We start from the raw sequence: 25,271 nt of genomic DNA, 5'->3' as shown, positions 1-25,271 counted from the left end.
ACAGTTCCAATTTCCTTAGGCCCATGCTTGAAACACACCAAGGATGAGGAGACATTTTTTAAGGGGTGGCATTAGTACTCCTTTTAAAAAAAAACAAAAACCTGTTACCATTAACAAATAAGATTATAGAACAGAAAAAGGAAGCCACTGAAATTCTATGGTTCAAGTAGAATTATAATAATCACTAGGTGGGGACTTCCCTGGCGGTCCAATGGTTAAGAATCCATGCTTCCACTGCAGGGAGCATGGGGTCAATCCCTGGTCGGGAAACTTAAGATCCCGCATGCTGCGCGGTGCAGCCAAAACTAACTAACTAACTAAAATAAAATAAAATAAATAAAAAATCACTAGGTGAAGTTCAAGTGCACAACTGTAAAGCTCTAAAGTACATTAACAATATGCAGGGCTCTACCCAGAAATCAAACTTTTACAGAATGCTGGTTAGCTGTGTTCTGCCTTCTGCCAGGGTCACTGGGCTGCTGGGAAGATCAAGTAATATCACTGGTGGGTAAGTGCTTTTAAGAGTTAAAAATGAGAGGCCACGTGAGGTCGGGCAGTCACTGTCCCCTACTTGCGAGTCTTCTGAGGCACAGCGGGCTCCCAGTTCCCTTCCCAGCCTCCATCACCAACTTCCTCCTGGCTCCTCTCTCCTTACTGAGACCTTGGTCCCTTGCCCCATGCTATACGCTTCCCGTCCTGTACAGTCATTTGCACTGCCACAACTCTTACCTCTAGACCAGTGGCTCTGGAAAATTCTGTCTGGAGCTATTTTCTGAGCAGTGATTCTTATCCTACCTTTAAGTGTTACAGGGGCATTTCCATGGTGATGTCTTGCCAGAACATCAAAAACTGAAACAAAATCTCAACTCTCAATCTAGTTAACCTTGGTAATTCCTCAGCTTCACCAACAGCACCAATCCTTCTCTTGCCACAAACCTTGAGTTATTTCTGAACATCCTTCTTAAGCCCAACAGGCACCAAGTGCGGCAGATGTTTTATTCCAAATGTCTCTCACATATCTTTTCCTCTCAGCTTTCTTGGCCACCAACCTGGTCCTGGCCATCACCACTGTGCCTGGATTACTGCAATTGCCTCTGAACAACACCGCAGCAGGTATCCTTCCACTGGCCATGCTAACTTCCTTAAGTGTTTCCACACCCTCCCTCCTTCCGTGTTGACATTTACCTACTCCAAAACTTTTAACAGCGTGTACTGCCTACACTCCACTGCTTGGCAGTCACTCCTTTCACATTTGATCCCCCCCCTCACTGACAGACTTTATTTCTTAGCACATAACTTCTATTCTCACCTCCCTGACCTTGTTCAGGTTATTACTCTCATATCTTCTTTCACTTCCTGCAGGCTAAGCCCATTTAATCTTTCAAGGCCTATTGGGATCCTGACTATCCCAGGGGATCATCCCCAATCACCCTTGAAGTCATTCGTCATTACCCCCTTCCTCTCCTCTGAACTCCGTATGGCATGTAGAATCTCATGTCATTCCCATTCAGTTTTGCCAGTCACTTTACACTGTCTTGGACAGTTTGACCCTATTATAGGAATGTTAGTCTGGGCTCTCCAGGTAGAAAACAAGGAGCTTCTAGGGGGCAGTATCCAGAATTTATGTTTATTCTAATTGTCATCAGTGCCTACCATCATGCTGTCCTTAATGGGCATGCAACAAACCACTTCACTGATTTTCATTAGTGTTCACCAGGCCCCACCCAGGGAGATGGAAGCATCTACTTAAAGGGGAGCTAAATATTACTTTGGCTTGTTGTTTGTTCTTTCAAATCTCTTCAGCTCCTTGAGATAACTGCAGCCTTAGGTATTAAGACAGATGCTGAGGTGGTTCTTGGCCAATGTGCAGAGGCACCAAATTCTTCTTTGTGACTAAGCAATATTACCAACAGTATTCAATTCGAAAAGTCGGCTTCCTTCTCAGTTGCATCTAGAGCCAAGGAGATTCCGGGAAAATGAGATGGTCCTAGCCAAAGTCAGTGGTGTGGTATTCACAGCTGATCTGTCCTGACAAATCAGCTGAGAATGAAAAAGCAACCTGCTAATTTTATCAATGACATTTCGCCTTGAGTATTAAGTGAGGACCACTAGACTTACGCAGTCACTAAAGAGTCAGAGGATGTCTGCACATCTTTTTTAGCAGTAAAACAAATTAAGGTCCACTCTCTGTTGCTCATATGCAAACTTGTCTGCTCAGGGGTCAAGAAACAACAGGGAGAAGAAAGCTCTCTGCCTGAGAAGCTGATGAGTTCCTGCTGCCCCAGAGCAGGGTTCTGCTTTGGTAAGCCTATAAGCCAAAAGGGGTGGGAACACGGTTTAGAAGTGGGCCAGAAACTTTAAGGCAGGTAGGTGAAGGTAATTTCAGAAGTAAGATTTCCACTTTAAACATGTTTTTGGGAAGTAGTTCCTCAGTTAAGTGCAGTTACTAATGGGAATGGGCTAAAATGGGAGGAGGAAGCAGCTCTCCTCAAATATTCCTCCAGGGCAATTCACTGCAGTCCAAAGTTTCAGAAATTCAGAATGAGAGCTCTCTGTCAGTCTGGGTCTGGGTCTGGGTCTGTCTGTCTGTCTGTCTGTCTCTCTCTCACACACACACACACACACACACACACACACACACACACACACACAGACACACACACACTCACAGCATCTAATCAAGCCTTAGTATTTAGATAAAGGGAACAAGAGATTTTGGCAAGAACTTGTCGACTATATGAAGAACTTCTACCTCAATAATAATAAATGAAATAATACAGTAAATACAGACTCATTTTTGTTGTAGCCATAAAATTTCAGGGGTGACTCATTTCCCTTGTGGCATAGATTAAGAAAATAAGGCACAGAGAAACTCAGATTCTCACAGGTCCAGGTCCTGGGTTCAGGGCCTGAGTTCTCTGCATAGCACTATGGGACACTGTACCAACAAAACCTGGCTGGGTGTGTGCTTGATGGACTCTATTTCATGGAATCTGAAGTTCTTACATGGAGGATGATGGTGGATAGAAAAGAACAGCTTCTGGCTTGCTAGTTTTGTTACCAATGTACTTTACACAACAGATGTATTTCTTACCAGGTTGATTGTAAATAGAACTCTTTTAAACAACTTCTATTTTAAATTCAGTAGGGAAGCTGTTATTTGAAGGAATACTAAAGCTAAATATCACCCCACGATTTCTTTAATAAATGCAGATATTCAGAGTTTGGATTTGCTTCCTAAAGCAATGTCTATCATATTATTACTATTATTTTAGATAAAAGACACTAAAACCTCAATTTTCATGCAATTTTTTTGCTGCATATTATTTACTATTTCTGTTATTAACTAGAAAACCCTGATGAGGCCAGAAATTAAGAAAAAAAAAAGACTCCTCAGTAGAAAAGGATTACTAAAATTACTCAATCCTCAATGTAATTTAAACAAGGGAAAACCTGTATATATTTCATTATCTGGTCAGAATTTCAAATTCACTGAGGTACTGCACCCTCTACATCTCTACAACAGGAACACGAGGATCTGCAATTCTAAAACAGTTTTTTGAAAACTAGGCTGATTTTAAAATCTGCTCTTGGGGCTTCCCTGGTGGCGCAGTGGTTGAGAATCTGCCTGCCGATGCAGGGGGACATGGGTTCGAGCCCTGGTCTGGGAAGATCCCACATGCCACGGAGTGACTAGGCCCGTGAGCCACAACTACTGAGCCTGCGCGTCTGGAGCCTGTGTTCAGCAACAAGAGAGGCCACGATAGTGAGAGGCCCGCACACCGCGATGAAGAGTGGCCCTCGCTTGCCGCAACTGGAGAAAGCCCTTGCACAGAAACGAAGACCCAACACAGCCAAAAATAAATAAATAAATAAATAAATAAATAATTTTTAAATAAATAAATAAAATAAAATAAAATAAAATCTGCTCTTCCCACACCATTCTCTCCACCATCCTTCCAGCAGTGACACAGGTGAAAATCATTTAAAAAAACAATGGTCCAGTTTTATTAACATGCTTCTTACATACTAAGTCCTCCAGCAAACTACTGAGGTGATTAAAACATTTTCAGTTCTACTATTTTGCCATCTCACATCCTTAAGTCGATACTGGGACATTTCAAGTAGCTGAATCCCCTTCGGTAGACCTAAAACACTGAAGATCTAATAAAGATGGGGACTATATTATATCCACTTATGGTGCTTAACAAAGCATCATGCACAGGGTTAAGTGCTCAAATATATTTATTGATTAACCTGTAAGTTGTTGAAGGTTATTATTCAGATGCTCGAGAAATGTCTACAGAACTGCAGCTTGTCGTCAGCCTTCTCCAACTGTGGTGCTTCTGGGCAACTCACATTCAGAATTTAACCTGAAGTGTTCCTGTGAAGCTACCTATATATTAGTCACACTTAATCTAATTAAGTTCTATTTAAGCCTTATCGGTGAAAAACCATGTAAAGCTACCTACATATGATTTCTAAAGGCAAGAGGTAATTAAACCTAGTGGAAAGCATGCTGAAGTTGGGAGTCAAAGAACTGGGTTCTAGGTAACCCTACACAAGTTATTCACACCATGCCTCAGTTTCCTCATCTGTAAAATGGGAAAATGCTACCACACCTATATGAAGAACACTATGTATATCTTCAACTGCCTATACAACAGAATTACTCTTCAAAGCAAAGAGAAGCCATTTCAAATGATTTCTAAGACCCACAGGCTGCACATTTTAATACATTTTTAAAATATTCAGACTGATTTAGACATTTCCAAGGAAATACTTATTCTGCCTCTCTGCTTTCTCTCATGGCATCTGTTGTTACTAGTAGGTAAGGAAAAGTAAAATCTAATGTCATTGACAGTAGACCCAAGATCTTTAGCGCTCACTCAATGCAGGAGGGGGTTACAGAGAGAAGCAAATGAAAAGGTAAACAAAATGAGGATGAGAGGAGCTGAGGAGAAAGGCAGAGAAAACCAGGTTAATGAATAAAAACAACAAGTCCATCTTTCATCTCTCCTGGCTCCTAATGATGGCAGACGGTGTATTTAATCTGCTGAGAGACCAGATTTAAGGCCTTCTTTTGGCACAGTCCATCCATGAATTATTAACATTTGCAGAAGCAATAGCACATCCGCTCACAGTGATCAGAGAGGAAAGTGATGATTAACTAAAATGGGATTATTAATCCCTCCACTTCCCTTTCCTCCATCCCCCTCTCTTCTTCATTCCCCACTGGGCTCTGACTGCTTTTTAGGCAGTGTATTTTAAGCTACAGCCTCGGTATCAGAGTCAATACCTCCATGGTAAAAAAAATAATCAATGACCAATTATAAGTCATAGGTTTTTAATATATATAAGTTTTTAACATATTTTATTGACCACTGTGTCCTTCATGAGTGGTTACAAATTCTTTATGGACTCAAACATTTAGAAGATAAATATACTGCTTTGCAGGCTGAAAGTTCAGGGTTGGTCCACAGGTGGACTAAGTATAAAAGTTGGCAGAGATGGCTAGAAAAGAAGGGTTTACTTATACTAACTAGACTTCTGTAATAACTTAACCCAGTGGACCTCATGCTGGAGGGCTTGTTCAAACGAACATTCTGGGCCCCACCTCCAGAGATTTGGATTCTGTAGCTTTGAGGTGGGGCCTGAGAATTTGCATTTCTAACAAGCTCCCAGGTGATATTGATGCTGCTGATCTGTGCACCACACTTTAGAATCACTGATAAAGAGCTTCTTTCCTGTTGTCAAATGCATTCATGAGAGGAATGGAGAAGGAAATTAAAACCAACCTGAAGTAGAAAGTTAATACAAAGACAAAGGTGAGATTTGCAGCTCCTTTCCCCTCTTAATCCCCAAAGAAAAACCTGGAGGCCTGAAGGGCTCTGCAATGTTTGCTGCTCCAAAACAAACCCTATTCCATAACACTCCCCCTTTCCCCAAAATATGAGCTAGTAGGATGAATAGTTAACAAACGGTGAAGAACATAGATGAAGTTGAGAGCTAGATTAATTTATAACTTCATTCCTAAAACATAAAAAACAAAATCAAATGTGCCCTTTTCCTTGGTCATTTTCTTCCCCATCATCTTCTCTACTTAGGATTTGGCTTTAATGTATGATCAATCCTCAAAAAACAAATAAGTTGAAACAGCCTCACCCAAAACAGCTATGTACTATAACAGAAAAGTCTTATACACCCTCAATATCAAGCTGAGTCAGGCACCAAAAAAGTAGAATATTAGCAGAGGCTTTAGGCAAGGGCCAAAAATAAGGAAATGCACTTCAGGGTACCCATTAAAAGAGCAAAGCATGAGCAGGTTAGCCAGATGAATAAACTAAATTCCACCTCTTTGGGGTTTGCAAAAGCAGAAAACACAAGTAACAAGAGCATGTGAGGAAGAGGCCCACCTCTGGCAGCCAACAAGGCCAGGCTCCTGTAGATCCAGCCTCTCCACCAGGCCCAGCCCAACCCCACACCTAGACTCACTCTACAGAGCAAGACAGCGCTGGTGGCTGCACGCTGCCTGGCTGCACGCTGCCAGGCTGCAGAAGCCATTCTAACAGCCATGATTTCACAGCTGCCACTTGACTGCAAAAAAGGAGGTATACTCCCATTAGCAATGGCTGCTCCGGATGCCAGCCAGTCTAAAAGGCTGGGGGGGGACCAGCGGGGGGGAAAGAAAGAGGGATGCAAAAGACAGAAGGAAAGCAAGAATGAATGGAAAAAAGGAGAAAAGACAAAAAGAACAGACAAAAAAATGAAAGAAGGGAGGACAGTCCAAAGGAAGGAAGACTCAGGGAGGGTGAAACAGAAAGCAAAAAACTGGCAAAAACAAAAACAAAAAATCTCCCTCCTAACCTGCTCTGAACCCTGACAGTCTAGTCCACCTAAAGTTTCAAATATGGTATTTGTTCTGGTTTGCCACTTTGCATTTGCTTGGCACCAGTGACCTACTCAGCACAAACAAGGCTGATAGACTCTAGCGTGACAAATCTCAAGAAACCCTGGGCCCCTTCACATAAAGTACATCTGTAAAATATATCAGCAGCAGCAACACTTTTGTTCAGTATCACTTTTTGTTCCAAAGTATATCTCAGATGGAAAAAGTGAGGTTTGTCCCCACTCAGTCTGTAATATTACCCTTCTAAGTAGCATTTTCATACCTATGACTGATTTAGTTAACCAGCAAATCTTTCACATGGAAAGGAATAAATGGAAATGTCACTTCAAAGAAAACAAGTAAGAAAAGGTCTAAGGGGAAAGAACCAAAACATCAAGAAATTTGACCAGTGGCAAAAGAACTAGCTTAGCATCTTTGTGGTGGTGGTGACGATGGTGATGGTGATGATGATGATGATGAGGAGGAGGAGGAGGAGGAGGAGGAGGAGGAGGAATTTATCCAACCAGTCCACCCCTTGATGCCTTCCTCAGCAAGGCATGATAATAAGGATACAGGGCAAGGTATTAAGAAGCATCTGGGTTCAAGTTCCACCTTTGATAATAACTAATCTATCTTGATCTCGGTTTCTTCTGCTTCTAAATAAAGATAAAGATGACGCTAACACCCATTCACCTCACCTCAAACACTGCAGTAAGGAACAAGACGGTGATGGACAAAGCCCACTGCAAAGTATTATACGAATGGAAAGATTATTATGGTGTGTCCCTCAAATTACTAACCTGTTACTTCCCCCCTAAAACTTCTAAATTAGGGCAAAGTCATAGAACTTCTCAATAACTATTTTTCCCAACAGGTTTTTTTTTTTAATAATTTTTAAAAATTTTATTTATTTAATTTATTTTTTTTTTGACTGTGTTGGGTCTTTGTTGCTGCGCGCATGCTTTCTCCAGTTGTGGTGAGCAGGGACTACTTTTCATTGCGGTGCGAGGGCTTCTCATTGCGGTGGCTTTTCTTGTTGCAGAGCACGGGCTCTAGGCGCGTCGGCTTCAGTAGCTGAGGCGCGCGGGCTCAGCAGTTGTGGCTCATGGGCTCTAGAGCACAGACTCAGTAGTTGTGGCACACGGGCTTAGTTGCTCTGTGGCATGTGGCATCTTCCCGGACCAGGGATCAAACCGGTGTTCCCTGCATTGGCAGGCGAATTCTTAACCACTGCGCCACCAGGGAAGTCCTTTCCCAACGGTTTGAGGGGGAGAGTGAAATGACATAATGGTTGCTCATGAAATCTGCACATCTCAGATCCCTTTTCACACATTAGGAAGTTTTTTCCATTACAGAATAAAGGAAAAGACTGTATATTACTTCATAGGAATTGACCAATTCTGAACTATGAGGGCCATTCTTATAGTCTATCTCTAACACATGCTTCATGGACTAATTCCTCACTCCCCTGTTAAAATAAATCAATTTTCCTTGTCATTTCAAAGATGTTCTACAGCTTCAAGTACCTGGTCCAAACAATTCAACACTCCCAAAATGGTGGCAGTCAAGAAAGTACACTATGGAGCCATTTTCCAAGTTCTGTGAACTAAGGACATCTTGTTTTTGTAATTAGAGGGAAAAGTGAATTTTCCCTTCTAACGCCATTCAGTTCTCATTCACACCCTTAAAATCCCAAATTTAATGTTTTCTTGTCATCTAACTCCCTCAGCCTTCACTCACCCTCAATTCCAGTCAAGAGGTGTCCAGGTTGTGAAAAGGAGGGTAAAAGTCTTTCATAGGCAATGACTGCTTCTCTTCCAATCACTCTGAGCCCAGCTCCCTCCATAAGCAGGACACTGTACCTGCCCCTCAGCTAGAGTCTAATTTCAACTTCACACTGTGAGAGTGGCACCAGGCACACGCTGAGGACCACTTACATGGGAGTGCTTGCTTAGCTGGGACCTACTCTTTGCACACCACCACCCCTGCCCAGTTAGTTCCCTGCTGGTCTTCTCTTCAAGATTCTGTTATGTTAGTTTGCATTTATTTCTAAGAGCCAGTTAGTCCAAAGAGTAACAATTTGCATGACTTCAGGTATTAATGTTCTGCTGAATGTCAACTCCTCACTTTTGTGCTGTCTCCTAGAAGTGAGTAATTTTGCTGTGCAGAAATTCTTTCCTGTATTCTGGAGCACACACCAAGTTGAGGGCTTTGCCTGTGTCTTTAAAAGCCAAACACACATAATACCCATAGGCAGCCAAATCATATTATAAGATGCAAGATTTCAACATTCCGGCATACTGCCAGAGCTTAATGGCCAGTCAGACGCTAAGTAAGGAAATGGGTCTGCATTAAACCTACAAATGAGTCAACAATCAATAGTTCAGGATTACAGTAAAAATTTGATGTGCCCTTTAAATTGCTTCTAGCATCATCCTTCTAACTCCAGCTCAGCTTCAGAAGCAAAACAAAACAAAGATGATCAAGCAAGAAGCTGAACCCAACCTATTTTTACAAGCACAAAGCCTTGGCATTTCAAAACTAAAAGCTGCTCCAGGATTTCACAGAAATCCTTTACAGTGTACCTGTAGGGCAGCAAAACTGAGAAATAATAGGCTGGGCTTTAGACAGTAAATTAAACTGACAGCTCAGCAAGCAGAAAACTATGGCAAAAAAACCAGCACCTGGAGATAAATGGAGGAAGCAGGTTTGGCCTTCCTGCAAAACTCATCTTCCCCCCAAACCAGCAGTGTTTGTATTAAGGTTTAGAAAGCACATTCCAGCTTCTCCCTCAATCAACATTATTTTACTACTAAGCTTATATAAATAAGAGCGATGCCCACCACATCCATTCTCTGTGGGCTTTATACTCTTTATTTTGCTCTAAATGAGTGATCAACTATACATCTATTTCCTATTTCTACCATCTTTCTCCTTCAAATATAACCTGAAAATTAGTCTACAATGAAATTTAAAACCTAGGGGAATAAGGGCACAGTACTGAACTCAAACCCACAGAAGGGACTTCAAGTCTGGCATAATAGCCTTTTAGGCCTTAGGCTCCTCCTTGGTGAAATGGAGTTAACAATAGTAACTGCCTCAGAGGGTTACTGGAAGGACTGAATGAGGAAACCCAGAAAGTGCTCAGTACAGTGTCTGGACACAATAAATGTTCAGTAAACCTTAGCTTTGCCTTCCCTATTTTAGCTGGGGTAAAACAGAAAACCGGAATTCAAAATTGTCTTTGGTGCCATGTTTCACTGTACCAACAAGTAAACTAAACAAAAGAAAGGAAGGGAGACAGGAAAGGAAGGGGAGAGAGATGAGGAGGGAAAGTGGCGGGGAGGAGGGGAGGGAGGAAGTGGGGGGAAAGGAGAAAGGAAGAAAACACAGCTACTGAAACTAGTACTACCCAAAGTACAGCTGAAGAAGCACCCGTCCACAAGTAGTTTGTTCCCAGTCTGCAGCAGGTAAGTACAAAATCTGAGAATCAGCATTTAGAAACTTTTATAGCAATCTGACAGAGTAATTTTACGTCCACTGAATTTAATTTAAAAAACTAAGGCTTGCAGGAATTCCCTGGCCCTGGCAGTCGTTAGGATCCATGCTTTCACCGCTGGGGCCCAGGATCAATCCCTGGTTGGTGAACTAAGATCCCACAAGCCTCATGGCATGGCCAAAAACAAACAAACAAAAAACAAACAAAACCTAAGGCTTATATTCTGCATGTCTTTTATTTCATTTTTTCTAGTAATTCATTTTTGCTGTATTTTATAAAAGTATCTCTCAGTCTGAGATAAATTGGGAAAAAAGAAACTTGAGAAGCACGGATTATGTAAGCACCTTCTGAATACAACACCCATCACCATATTCCTTCAACATGAAGACATGTGGGGCAGTGTGGGGCCTCATCACAGAGCCAAGTGCTACTGTGAATGCCTTAAACCTTCAAGGATTCACCAGGCCCTGCTCATTTAGAGACTGCTTCTGCTGAGACAGACTCATATGCACTGTGGATAACAGAGAACCGAGTAAGAAATGAGAAAGCACTCCCAGATAATATCATACAAGTATATTTTGGTACCTTGAGCAAATCAAGCATATTATAACCTTCCATGGCTGTGTCTACCTGTCCCTAAGATAGTAACAGCTTTTTTTAATTAGACAATTTTTTTTAAATAGATAAAGGAGGAATGGAGAAAACTCTGCCCCATATCCTTGTGCTCGTGTCATTCAAAGAAATAAATCAAATCAGGTAGTAATAAAAATCAGCCAGTGAATCCACACTCCCACTTACGTTCTGCTGACCTAATCCTCCCGTTTGTGTTATGAACTAAACGAATAGCCTGGCTCTAGTTGTAAATGTGTTTTATAAGACAAAGGTTCTTTTTGTACAGTTTCTTGGAAGCTGTGTCACGCCCAGCCCTGCTCAGCAGATTCTGCTGCAGTGCTTCAAGTGCTGTGGTTTACTGAAAAGCACAGGCGGGATTTTGCTGATGGCATCTCGGCCTCACAGCCACTCCATGGTGAGAAGTGGGGACTAGCCCTTCCGCCCTCCAGGATAACTGAAGCAGCGCGTGCACCGCTGCTCATTGTTAGTGTTGCAGACCAGGAGCTGCCTTCACTCTGAGCGTGGGACTCACTCAACCTCTCCATATCTGAAGTGCAAGATGGAAGCCAACCATTTGCGAGACAGGAAAATGCTCAAAAAGGAAGCAATACACACTGGTTCTGGGAGCTCTGCAGCAAAAGAAATTATAGTACTGGTCTTGTCAGTAGAGAATGTTGCCCATCCTACCTCCCAGCTTCTTTTCCTGGTCCCTGCCAAACAACAAACAGAAAAAAGCAAAACCAAGAGTCTCTCCTGTCTGAGCCCCTCTCTCAGTTCCTTCACAGAATGTGGATTTTTAATGGAGACAAGGAGAACCTGGGCCCCAAAGTTTTATAACTAGGGGGCCACACTTTGTAACCACCACCAATGGAAGGAGCCGCATCAGGCTGCTGGCCCGGAAAGCCTTGGACTGAACACTCCGAAACAGAAATAAGAGATGACAGGGCGCTGTGGCAAGCAGATCAAAGTGGCGCACAGGGTCAAGGGCTGCCATCTGAGAATGACAGACTGGTCTACAGTAGTGCATTCAATATTTGACAAGGTTTTAACCCCCATTTAAATCAAACAGTTTAGCCCATTTCTGATTCCTGAAACCAAGCATTTTAAAGATACCAGACTGAAGATAACAATATACGTTCCGCACCTCCGGAGTACCGAGGCATCAATAGATATCGGCAGGTTAAGAGAAGCTGGTAAAGAGGGAGGGGATGACTGAACTCCAGTTCAAAGGCACCAGGGCCTGGCCAATACTTGAAGTGCTCTATTAAATTGTTAGATAAATATTTTAGCCGTGGGCTTCTTCCAAAATACTCTTACAGAACCATTCCAACTTCTTTCTTAAGTTGGTAATTGATATTCCCCTGCTCACTACAGGATATAAGAAACCTCTGAGAAGACAAAAAAGCCTGTCATTTCCTGCCTGCACAGAATGCATTCAGCATCCATTTACTTGCTTGTTCTGAAAGCCCTGCATTCAGGAGTAAGTGTGAATAGTTAAGTAAAAAAGCTGAAATCTTATATACTTGGCTCACATAAAAGCAGTTTTTCACATTTTCCACAGACGATGCCTTTAACCACCATTTTTATTCCAAAGTTACCATTTTTAATTCCATTCAGAGGACACTTTAATACAACTGCGTACTTTGCCACCAGACCGTAATGTCTACCTTTCCCCTTATCACAAACAGGCCGAAAAATTAAATCATTTCAGTACTTACCACAGCAATCAGCATTAGACTACCTAATTATAAACACAAAATAGGATGGCACATTAACCTGCCTCTGTGAAGACACTATTTTTTCCTTTTTACATGTTTACTGGTTTTTACCAGCTCAGATTTACTCTGGGTCAGGGTTTAATGACAAGGAACAGCAAATGTACTCATTAAGTGGGGGTGATGTGGGCACCGCAGTGTTTACACAAGAGACGAAGCCTAGCACAGCTACTGCCCTGAACAAGAACACAGGACACAGTGTGATGTGTGTCTTTTCCACACGCACCTCAGCCACTACAACTGAATTCTGGCCTAAAACGTACCTGGTATTTGTTCTAGGAAAGGGTTCCTCTCTAACTAACGGGCTTTGGATCCAGTGGGAACCGGATTCATTTGCTAGTGAACCCAAGAGCATTACCTATAGGTTGTTTCAAGTCTCGGATAGGCAGCTGTTATAAGCTGGGAAAGGGCAAGATTCAAATATCCATTAAAGTCCTCTAAAAATTCATAAGAAAGGTTACCATGAACTTCCCACTGACTCTCTTAGGAGCAAGAGGAATATAACAAAGGAGGTCAATAAATCAAATGCTTAACTAAAAATCTTCACACTGTTAGATTCCATGCAACAGTCTCTTACATTTTTATATTATGTGAAAACATTTGAAGAGCAAAGTTTTATTCCTTCAGAGTCCATCAATTCAAAATTTCTAATCATCCAATTTGGGCTAGATCACTATTATTTGCAAAAAAGACTGCTCAAGCATATTAAGAGCAGAAACAATAAGGAAGATAAGTATGTTTTGCCTACTTAAACCATTTCTCAGAATTGCTATACAAATTATCAGTATGCAAATAGATGCAACTCTTATGAATGAACCTCATCTCTTCCTTAATTTACTAAAGCAGCTTTGGTAAGACCTCTCCTTGGTACACACACTTAGCAGTTTCAGTTTCTAGGAATAGATGAAAATGACAACTACATTTCTTTAAAAATAATTCCAGAATTAAGATATTGTTCACCCATTCAGAATGCACCTTCCCTCAACTAATTTGAGCTAGGGAAAGCTTAGTGCACCTTTCCCTCAATATTAATACTTTGCTAGTACTAATCCTGAAGAACTGCTATTAGCATACTAATCATTCTAAGAAAGTCTGAACTTTTCAACAAACTGCCACAGGATTTCTGGAACCAATTCCTTACCAACAACTTGCCAGTACTACAAACACACAATTAGCACTCAAGACAACTACTTTTTCCTCTTAGCTGTAATACACAGCTGCATTTAATCAGCAGTACCTTAATTCTGAAGGTATAAAATTAAAAGATAAACCATGAAAATAACAATTTAGGTGATATGGGATTATACCACCAGTGATTCATTTTATGCTTACCAAAGCCATTTAGCTTCTTCTGATTATTTAAAAGATAAGCTAAGAGTGGTTTGAGTATACGCTACATTTCCAAGGACAGAAAAAGGAAGGAAATAATGAATATTTTATTATAGATATAGTGTGGTAAGTATAACGAGTTTTTAACAAGTCAATTATTATTGCACCATTTTCTTATAGTTATTTTATCCTCTTTTTAAGACTTCTTTTTCTCTTTATTCATACAGGACAGATTTCCATCTGGAAATTTAGCATATTATGAAGACGTTTAGTTCCATATAGGGTTTTTTTGTGTGTAGAAGGGGCTACATTTTCATTTATCAAGATTTAAATTGGTTGCTAAGTCAATTCCAACAACATAATCTAAAGTTGTTTACTTTGTGCGGGAACATTCAGAAAGTTTTGTTTTTTCCTAAGCAGTAAAGCCGACATGCTATATTTGGAGGCCATGAGAAGAGAGATCTGAGACTATGAAAGAGGTGGCATCTAGGAAAGCCTTAAGAGGGTCAGACTGACATTATGGCTCAGACATTTTCAGAGGTGCTACTCCACGCTAAAGGAAGGGGGTGAGCAAAGGCCTAAAGTATAAAAGGAAAATGAAAGAGTTTGGTAACCTGGTTAGCTGAAGTAGAAATCTCTTTCTCACACGCCCCCCCGCCCCAATTTAATCCTACCTATACTTACCCTGTAAACTAGAGTACTAAAAACTATTTTAAAAAAAAATCAGACTGTTTCTAGTTGGAAAATGTCTCTTGAGAAATCTCTTAAACACATTCTAGAACATTAACCTGTTTGGAGAGAATGACTATGACTAAACTCTGGAATCAGACAAGGGTTGTCAGCCTCACTTTCCAAAGGCCTGAAAGAGAGTGCTGAGGATGAGATCAGATACTTGGTTGAGGTTTGCAGTCTCTGGAACTAGAAATAGATGTCTTATCCTGAAACTCCTCCATGAAACAGAGTTAGATTTGAAGATGTTTCATTTATTACAGTTAATTTACAGTTTTAAATGTTCTGGCACTGTAAGTATAGTGGGTTGAAGTGGGTACTGCCAAAAAGATATGTCTAAGTCCTAACTCCTGGTACCAGTGAATGTGATCTTATTTGGAAATGGGGTCTCTGCAAATGTAATTAAGGTAAGCATCTCAAGATGAGACCACCTTGGAGTTAGGGTGGGCCCTAAATTCAATGGCTGGTGTCCTTATAAGAGAAGGGAGAAGTGGATTTGACACACCTGACAAAAAACCTATGAAGATGGAGGCAAACTGGACTTATGCTGCCACAGATCAAGGAATGTCAGGAGCCACCAGAAGCTAAAAGAGGACGGAGTCTCCTCTCGTGCCTTCGGAGGGTGCTGCCAACACCGATTTCAAAGTTCTGAGCTCCAGACTGTGAGAGAATGCATTTCTAATGTTTTAGGCCACTAAGTTTGTGGTAATTTGCTGTGGCAGCCATAGGAATCTAATACAGTAAGTTCAGCAATAATATTATTATATTTTGGTTTAATGCCATTTGGAAATATTACAGCCTAACGCCGAGAAACTGCAGCTCCCATTTTTTATGGCCAACCCAGGCTATTTCTGCAGAGCCTTTTTGAAAAATACATGTAATCTAGTGAAAAAGCCCAGAATATAACTGAACTGTGTAACTGTGCACTTTATTACTATATAATACACATCATCCATGGTACATTAGGTCTGTTCAGACCACAGTAAAAATGTGTAGTCTGCCCTCTATATTTTTTTCCAAAGACGGAAGTGAGCAAGTGGATCTCTGTGAGAGGAACCATACTTGCAAGCACCACAAAGTCACTCAGAATAGAGCAGTACAGTTGTTTTAGTACCATGTCCTCTTAACAGTTATGGCTCTTCAGCTCTATTACAAAAATGTGTAGGCCTTCTTTATGACCATTTCCAAAAATTAAATCAATAAACATTAAAAAAAAATTCCACTAGCATCAGCCATACATATATTTAAGTGGGTTTATTTAAATATGTTACCTTTGCTGGCCACAGCAGTCTTTTAAAAATGCATTATCAATGCATGCCAACATCACTGTTTATGACAAACAACAAAAAACCTGTATTAATTTCAAGCTCCATTAGAAAAAGAAGGAAATACAATCAATGTTTACCAAACAGAAAAGGACAACCTATTCATGGGAAAATGCCTTTCCAAGCTTATAAGTAATGCAAACAATGGATGGTACAAAGTCTTGGACAGCACCTGTCAAAGAATCCTTCAGCATTTCCTTTTATGAATTTATAAGCTGACATAATAAATTCACTCTGACTGATACTCAGTACGTGGGATTAGGGTGTGTTCTCATCTCAAAAACTGCACTGGTTGGAAAACAAAAGCTCATACACAAAAATCGATCAGATTTATGGTATGTGAATTATATTTCAGTAAAGCTGGTAAAAATAAATGAGAAAAAAATGTCCATCAAAAAGTATATCTGGCCTTTTTAAAAACAAAAAATTGAAAATGTCCAAATTAACTCTTCTTGGACAAACAACACATTAAGAGAAGAATTAAAAGGAGGACCACTCCATGCTAAGGGTGAAAGCTGGCTTGGCTCCTATATTTGACTACTACGCAGGAAGTCAGGGAAGGACATGATACTACTATGTGTACAGGAAGTTTAGGCATAGATCAGCTGAGCCACACAATACAACTTAAAACTCCTATCTCTATCAATCACTAGAGCTATCTCAGATTAGGCCAAAGACTCAGCCCTTTAGAAGTTAAATTTTCTCCTTTAAGCCTTTGCTGGCAAGAAGATGAAGTCAATAGAGGATTTTATTTTGAAACTAGTTAGTCTTAAATCTTTACTTCAGGTCTAGATTATCAATTCCCAATTAATCAAAACTTACCTTGGAGTGACCATTTCACTATTTCACTATGAATAAGCTATTCCAGAAAAGCTCAACTGAGAGGTAAAATTTTGAAACGGAGGCATCCTTCCTCTCAAAGTTCAAAGACTTCCCAGTGGTGCAGGACCAAAACTCTTAGCCGTGCTCATTCCAAATTACGAAACTCTCTTTGATGTGACCAAGCATGCATTGCTAGGAAGCCACCTAATGGGGCTATTGAAGGACAGTGTTCATGCATAAAGTAGAAGGTTAGAATAAATGATCATTATGACTCAATACATTTATAAACCTGTCATTAATATCTCAAAGCAAAAAATGCTGTACCACATCAGTTGGAATTCATGAAGTGCATTGCTAAATGTTGCTGGGTATTCCAAATATGTATTACAAATATGCCAAAGAAAATCTAAAAAGCAGTTTTTAAAATAAACAACTTATTTGGCATTTTAAACATTAAAAACAACTCAAACAAACAAACAAATAACCTTTCAGCAAGTGCCATTTCTTTCCACACTATTAGGAATACTTCCCCAAATATATGGTGATTATTCAAATTATTTGAGCTATATCTCATTCACTCACCTGTTATGGGAGTAAGTATTTGTTTCTAGGGCATCAAGCAGTTGAAATAGAAGGTGGGGAGAGCAACAGCTAAAACTTAAAAAAAAAAAAAAAAAGAGGCAAGTATACATGCCATTTTAAGATTACACGGAAAGGGTTTCCCTGGTGGCACAGTGGTTAAAAATCATCCGCTTGCCAATGCAGGGGACACGGGTTCGAGCCCTGGTCTGGGAAGATCCCACGTGCCGCGGAGCAACTAAGCCCATGCACCACAACTACTGAGCCTGCGCTCCAGAGTCCATGAACCACAACTACTGAGCCTGTGTGCTGCAACTACTGAAGCCAGTGTGCCTAGATTCCGTGCTCCGCAACAAGCGAACCCACCACAGTGAGAAGCCCGCGCACCACAATGACAAGTAGCTCCCGCTCGCAGCAACTAGAGAAAGCCCACGCACAGAAATGAAGACCCAATGCAGCTAAAAATAAATATATTAATTAAAAAAAAAAAGATTACACGGAAATAAGAAGGCATCTATAAGGTGATAGGCAAATATAATTTAGTATGTAAAACTGGAAAAAAACTGGATTTTCATACTCTGGGAACATATCAATAACAGGGAAAATAATGAATATCTATAGTTACTGAACTCTCAACTCAAAGTTGAGGGTTTTAGGTTTCTCAAGTGGAATAAACGCAGTAGAATTATGGCCATTACTGTAGATGGATTAAAACAGTTCTCGGAAGGGTAGTGGGGTAAAGAGTATTAATTCAAATAGAGCCCAAATAATAAATAACAGATCCATTTGTACTAGGATTTGCCTTTGTAGGACCTGCATCCTTTCATCTCAAAGGTAAATCAATGATAAAAATGGTATCCCACTATCCCTTCACTCTAACACAAGTCAGTGTTCCAATTCCTCAAAACTAAATGGATCACGGGACTTCCCTGGTGGTCCAGCGGGTAAGACTCTGTGCTCCCAATGCAGGGGGACTGGGTTCAATCCCTGGTTGGGGAACTAGATCTCACATGCATGCCGCAACTAAGAGTGCCACAACTAAAGAATCCGCATGCCATAACTAAGACCTGGCGCAGCCTGAAGGAATGAATGAATGAATAAATGAATAAACAAATATAAAAAAAAACCAAACAACTAAATGGATCACAAGATTTTTCCTTAACAATTTTGAACACACACACACACACACACACACACACAAAAACCAGTTTCTGACTAAATTAAAATAGCAATCAATTGTGCCAGTGGCATGCTAGGTTAAATGAGACAGGAGTGCTCTATTAGACCATTTCCTGGTGCCACTAATGGAGCCAAATACTTCCTAGAAATCGATGAGTAGGTTTCAGTAAATAGTACTCTGTTTTCCCCAGCTCTTTGCCAAGCCACACAAGCAAGATGTAGAAAAGAAATGTGGAAGACGAATAGTAAAATTATTTGAGATCTAGCAAAGAAAGCAAGAGAAACTTACAACTAATGTCTCCGTGCCTTTGATTAAGCCCAAAGAAGGAAGAGAAATCTGTGCTCATAATTATAATAATTTAAAAAGTGCAGGTCGGAAATGCTTTCCTAAATTCAGTCTTACAGAGCACTCTGAAAATAATCCAATGTTCCTCCAAAGCTGAGCCTCCCATTTTCTTAATATCTGAGGAAGAAGAGAATTAACAAAGAAATGTGGTATTCCTAAACCAGCTGGTGAACAAAAGGCCAGGGCCTTCAGCCTGGGTTGCATGCTCAGGGTTGCACCTGCACCAGTCCTGGTACCTGGCAGCTCTTACCTGAATGTCTGTGTCCTTCACAGGCTCAAGAGGCTCAAAGGTGGTGGCTGCACTCAGACTCTCCAATCGCTGGGAGATGTGGGATATGTCAAGTCCCCGAGACCCGAGGAGAACTGACCTATATGTGGATATAGGGCAGGGAGAAAAAAGTAGAATTAGAACATCTAATATGCTTCCTAAAATACTAGAGAATATTTTTAGTATGAAACTAAAACTTCTTATATACTGCCCGAACACTTTTGTATGGTTGTTTTATACCTTTCCAAAAACATCTACCACCTGGGATAACAGACACAACGTTGCATTTGGTAGTAAGAGAGAGTTCTGATCACGCCTAAATTAGAGTGAGGGACCTGTCTAGGATAAATTGCTAGCATATCAATAAAATTATAGACTAGACTGCTCCAAACATTTTATAGTAAAGAAAATCGTGAGGTACATATTATTCTCAATCCCCGTTTTACAGATGGGGGAAACAATGTGCAAAGAGGTTAACCAACTTATCAAAAGTCACAGAGCCAGGAAACAGAGCCAGGTCACCAAGCTCCACAGCACAAACTCTTAACCACCATCCTATATTTACAGCCTCTATAAAGATAGATGTAGTAAACCACAAAATTTTAGACGCTCCAAGGGAACCTAGTCTAAACTTCATTCATTCATTAAGGAAACTGAAAGTCCAGGGCAATCAATAACTTGCAAAGGGCAGGGAAACCAGAATCCAAGGCCAGTTCTCCAAAGCTTCTCTTCAAAAGCCAAACACCATGTGCAGTACATCTTCAAATTCCCTCTCTGCTGCCCAGTCCAACAGTAGAGGAAGCTGTCACCTGACTAATAAATGCTTTTGAAGAGAGATGGGAACACTACAGCTGGCTTTATGTCTACTCATCTGGAGCAATGTAACAATGGGAGAGCAAAAAAAAAATTATAGATTCTCACTAATATCTAGAACACTCTCTGGAAGAAAGAAACTCAGGGAAATTAATTGTTTAGACTGTTGCTTTTGGATTATGATTTAGTACCTCCAAATCCCATCAACAAAGTCTGTGCTCATTCTGAGTAACTTAGAAGAAGCTAGACCACGTGGCGGCACAAATAACCCTAACACCTATGGGTGTTACACTGAAGATGTGACCAATTCTGAACTAACAGACTTATTAGAAAAAAGAAAAGACTTCTCATACTTATTTCCATTCTACTTAGTACCACAGGAATAGATAATGTGCACCCAGAGGGCTCCGCACTGTAGATTTTTGCCTCTTCCGTGCAGACTGGTCAGCTATGATGCCATCCCTGAGGCTTCCCCTCCAGGCTATCATTTCAAATAGATAATCTTGCCCCTCTCTTCTAACAATCCTTGATGGCTAACTTTCTAATACAGTGGTTCCCAGTCCTGGTTGCACATTAGAATCATCTAGACAACTTTCCTCCCAATGATTCTGATTAGTGTTGGGTGAAGCCTGGAGCACGGGTATCAGTATTAGGCTCTCCTTCCCTTTTTTATAACAGCTTTACTGAGATATTATTCACATATCATACAATTCACCCATTTAAAGTGTAGAATTCCATGGGTTTTAGTATATTCACAGAGTTGTACAACCATCGCCACAATCTATTTTAGAACATTTTCATCACCCCTCCCTGCCAAAATTTCCCCCACTCCATCAGCAGTCATGGGAATGTATCAATAAAATGCTCATATCTCCACAAATCTCCCCCTAACCATTAATTTATTTTCTGTCTCTATAAATTTGCCTATTCTGGACATTTTCTATAAATGGAATCATAACAATATGTAGTCTTTCATGACTGGTTTCTTTCACTGAGCATAACGTTTTCAAGGTTCATCCATGTTGTAGCATGTATCAGTACTTCATTTCTTCTTCTTATTGAATAGTACTCCATCATATGGATATGCTATATTTTATATTAATGAACATATCATCATTTGAAGGACATTTGGGTTGTTTCCACTTTTTGGTTATTATAAAAAATGCTGCCATGAACATTCATGTGCAAGTTTTTGTGTGAACGTATGTTTTCATTTCTCTTGGGTGTATACCTAGGAGTGGAACTGCTAGGTTATATATTGACTCCCTGTTTAACCTTCTGAAGAACTGCCAGACTATTTTCCAAAGCAGCTACACTATTTTACATTCCCATGAGCAATGTACAAGGGTTCTAATTTCTTCCACACTCTTGACAATACCTGTTACTACCTTTTTGATTATAGCCATTTTAGCCAACTCCTTTTTAAACTATTATAGAAAAAATCTTAATATGAAATTAAAATAATAAACCCTGTACCTATCACCCAGCTTCAAAATCTAGCATGTTGTAGCAAACTCTATTTTCATCTACATCCCTACCTACTTTCCTCTCTCTACCACCCAGATTATTTCGAAGTAAATCCAAAATATTCTCTTAATTATTTCATAACTTTAAAATGTGTTTGTTTGAATGGAATACAAGTAGGTTCTCTACCTGCAAATAATTGATATGCCTCCAAATGTCTTTTAATCTTTGAGTTGCCCCTCCATCTCATTTTTTTTTTCTTACAATTTCTTTGTTGGAGACTCTAGATTATTTGTTCCATAGAACAGTGCTACTCCAACTTGAAATGTGCATGTGAATCACCTGGGAAGCTTGTTAATATGCATATTCTGTTTCAGTAGGTCTGGGATAGGGCCTGAGGGTCTCCATTTCTAAAAAGCTCACAGCTGATGCTTACGCTGTTGATCTATGGACCAGACTCAAAGTAGCAAGGATGCAGTTTCCCACATAACAGGTTTTACTGATTGCATCCCCACGATGTAATTTAACATGTTCCTCCCACCTCTCCTATCCAATTTCCTGTAAATTGAAAGTAAGTGCTAATGGTTTGATCAGATTCAGGTGGCATTATTTTTTTTTTTTGGTTCAATTACTTCAGACTTTTATCAAGAGGTACGTAATGTCTGATTACCTCTTTTTGGAATGTTACCAGACACTGATGATCATTGCTTAGATGCATTAATTCCTTAGAGGTTGCAAAATGGTGGTATTCTGTCTCTATTAGCTGGAATATTTCCCCTCAGAGCCACTCTTCATCAACTATGTGGTTACTCTGAATAATGAGTTGATTCTCTAGCATTCTCCAAAGGTGACTGATGAGTTTTGCTTTAGTATCATTACGAACTCATGAATTTAAACATATTTGATGTATTTCAATCCACTGCAGTTATTATCCTTATCATGCTCAAAATCATCTCATCTTTGGCCAGCAGAAGCCTTTTCAAGTTGGTTTCTGAGTTCTTTCGACATGACTCAAGTTGACCTACATAACTTCCTTGCCATCTGGTATGACAAGACAAGTTCATCTTAAACTGACTTGCTCCAGACCTGGAATCGGTCAACTCTCCAAAGAGCCCCAGTTACTTTTTATTAAGAAATGGATTTTTAGAGACCACTATCTGGGCACTAGGATTGCTCATTGCTACACTGTTTCTAAGCCTTTCAGTAGACAGAGCTAGAAATAGAGTTTTTACTTTTGTTTCAGTTTCCTTAAGATAAATTACATCAGGAGTTCATACTGACACTTCCAATTCAAAATTAAAAACATCAAGTTTGGGGTTAACTCATAGATTTTCTATCTGTATCTCCTTTCTCTCATACCCAAAGTCCTAGTTCTCAGCATCACCACCTTAACTACTTATTTGCTTTATCCTACACTATACACACAATAGTCTCAAAACAGCAGTATCAATCCCTCTACCAACAATATCATTATTGAAGACCGATTAAGATATTACTTGGAAATGTTCCTCTCTGAATGATTATGTCACCAACTGAATGAGCATTTATTTTCCTTCTTTAGGAATTCCTTTCTTGAAATTTAATTTTGTTTTATAATTACGCAAAATATTTATACAATTCCAAAGTCAAATCTATAAAAAAGTCCGTCTTCACCTTATTTTTTCCCTTTTTCTATAGGTAACCCTTTGTTTGTTTGTTTACACCATTTATATTAATCACACCTTTTTATTTCCTGTATTTGTTGCTTTGACATCTGGGGCCTTGCTGGCACTAGAGCGATTGCCTCTCCCAGAGTTAGCTAATTCCTAGAGGCCTGTAAGAGCATATAATAACATATGCACACTAATCAATCCAGAGCCCATACCTCAACCACCTCCTTCATTGGTTCACTATCCCCTGCCCTAATCATCTCAGGGTGAGGTACCGGACAACCAGAGACAGCGCCTTTACCCTAGAGCCCACTGAGGCTATTCAAACTAGCCAATCCTAAGCCTGCTCACCCTGCCTTCCCAGAGAAACCACAGTAAAGGCTCTTGCCCACGTTTTCCCCTTGCTTCCTCTGCCCCCTGACTGACCTCAGTGCTCCCTCAGTGGCCCTGCATGGCATGCCCTGCCTCCTGTTTCCAGAGAAATGTGAGTAGAGGGCTTCCCTGGTGGCACAGTGGTTAAGAATCTGCCTGCCAATGCAGGAGACACGGGTTCAATCCCTGGTCTGGGAAGATCCCACATGCTGCGGAGCAACTAAGCCCATGCGCCACAACTACTGAGCCTGCGCTCTAGAGCCAGCATGCCTAGAGCCCGAGCTCCGCAACAAGAGTAGCCACCGCAATGAGAAGCATGTGCACCACGACGAAGAGTAGCCCCCGCTTGCATCAGCTAGAGGAAGCCTGCACACAGCCATGAAGACCCAACGCAGCCAAAAAAAAAAAAAAAAAAAGAAGAAATGTGAGTAGAAACTTCTTCCTTCATGACAGTCATGTCATATCCATGTTTGCATGTCTTACCATACCTGATTATAGTAAATCTCAGGTACTTTTAAACACCTTCCTTCTTTTTTTATTAGCAGTTAGGCATATAAGTTTGTTACCTACTTTTTAAAAACAGCTTTATTGAGCTATAATTCACATACTATACAATCACCCATTTAAAACGTATAATTCATAGATACATGTATAAATGAATCACTTTGTTGTACACCTGAAACTAACACAACATTGTTAATCAACTATACTCCAATATAAAATAAAAATTAAAAAGAATTTAAAAAAATGGCAGAATGTTGATATGATAGGTGATGGGTACCTGGGAGTTTATTGTACTGTTTTCTCTACTACTGTGCATGTTTTAATATTTCCATAATAAAAGTGTTAAAAATAAGTGTAATAAGAGGGGAAAAAAAGAATCTCAAAAAAAAAAGCATAATTCAGTGGGTTTTAGTATATTCACAGATTTGTGCAAGCACCACTACAATCGATTTTAGAATATTTTCATCACCCAGAAAAGAAATCCCCCTACCCACCAGCAGTCATTCCCTATGTCCCCTAATCTACCCACTCCCTTGGCAACCTCTAATCTACTTTCTGTTTCTACAGATTTGCCTATTCTGGACATTTTCTATAAATGGAACTATACAATATGTAGTCTTTTGTGACTGGCTTCTTTCACTTAGCATAATGTTTTCAAGGTTCATCCATGTTGGAGCATGTATTAGTAGTTCATTCTTTTTTATTGCCAAATAGTATTCCATTATATGGATATGCCACTTTTATTTATCAATTCATCAGCTGTTAGACATTTCGATGTTTCTACTTTTTGGCAATTATGAGTAATGCTGCTATGAACGCTCATGTACAGGTTTTTGTGTGGACAACCGTTTTCATTCCTCCTGGGTATAAACCTGGGAGTGGAACTGCTCAGTCATATGGTAACACTATATTTAACCTTTTAAGAAACTGCTGGACGGTTTTCCAAAGTGGCTGCACCACTTTACATTCCTACCGACAGTTTACGAGGGTTTCAATATTTTCCACATTCTCACCAACATTTGTTATTATCCGTCTTTTTGATTACAGCCATCCTAGTTGGGGTGAAGTGTTATCTTACTGTGGTTTTGATTTGCATTTCCCTGATGGTTAGTGATGT

At 40.1% G+C, this 25,271-nt stretch overlaps 1 protein-coding gene across 3 annotated transcripts in view; it reads right to left on the bottom strand.

Moving 5' to 3' along the window:
• Positions 1 to 25,271, bottom strand: part of NUP93 (nucleoporin 93) — a 104,760-nt gene that overhangs the window by 57,276 nt on the left and 22,213 nt on the right. For all 3 annotated transcript variants that reach the window (XR_014256662.1, XM_082436982.1, XM_082436983.1), the window contains exon 3: positions 19,335 to 19,452. Coding sequence is in view for 2 of the 3 variants with exons in the window: in XM_082436982.1 (XP_082293108.1) it covers positions 19,335 to 19,452 (118 nt within the window). In the remaining variant the exon portion in view is untranslated. The remainder of the gene's footprint in view (positions 1 to 19,334; positions 19,453 to 25,271) is intronic.

Source organism: Balaenoptera physalus, assembly GCF_965194825.1.
Source record: "Balaenoptera physalus genome assembly, chromosome: 19".
Classification (NCBI taxonomy): Eukaryota; Metazoa; Chordata; class Mammalia; order Artiodactyla; family Balaenopteridae; genus Balaenoptera; species Balaenoptera physalus.
This window is presented reverse-complemented; position numbering and strand designations above follow the sequence as displayed.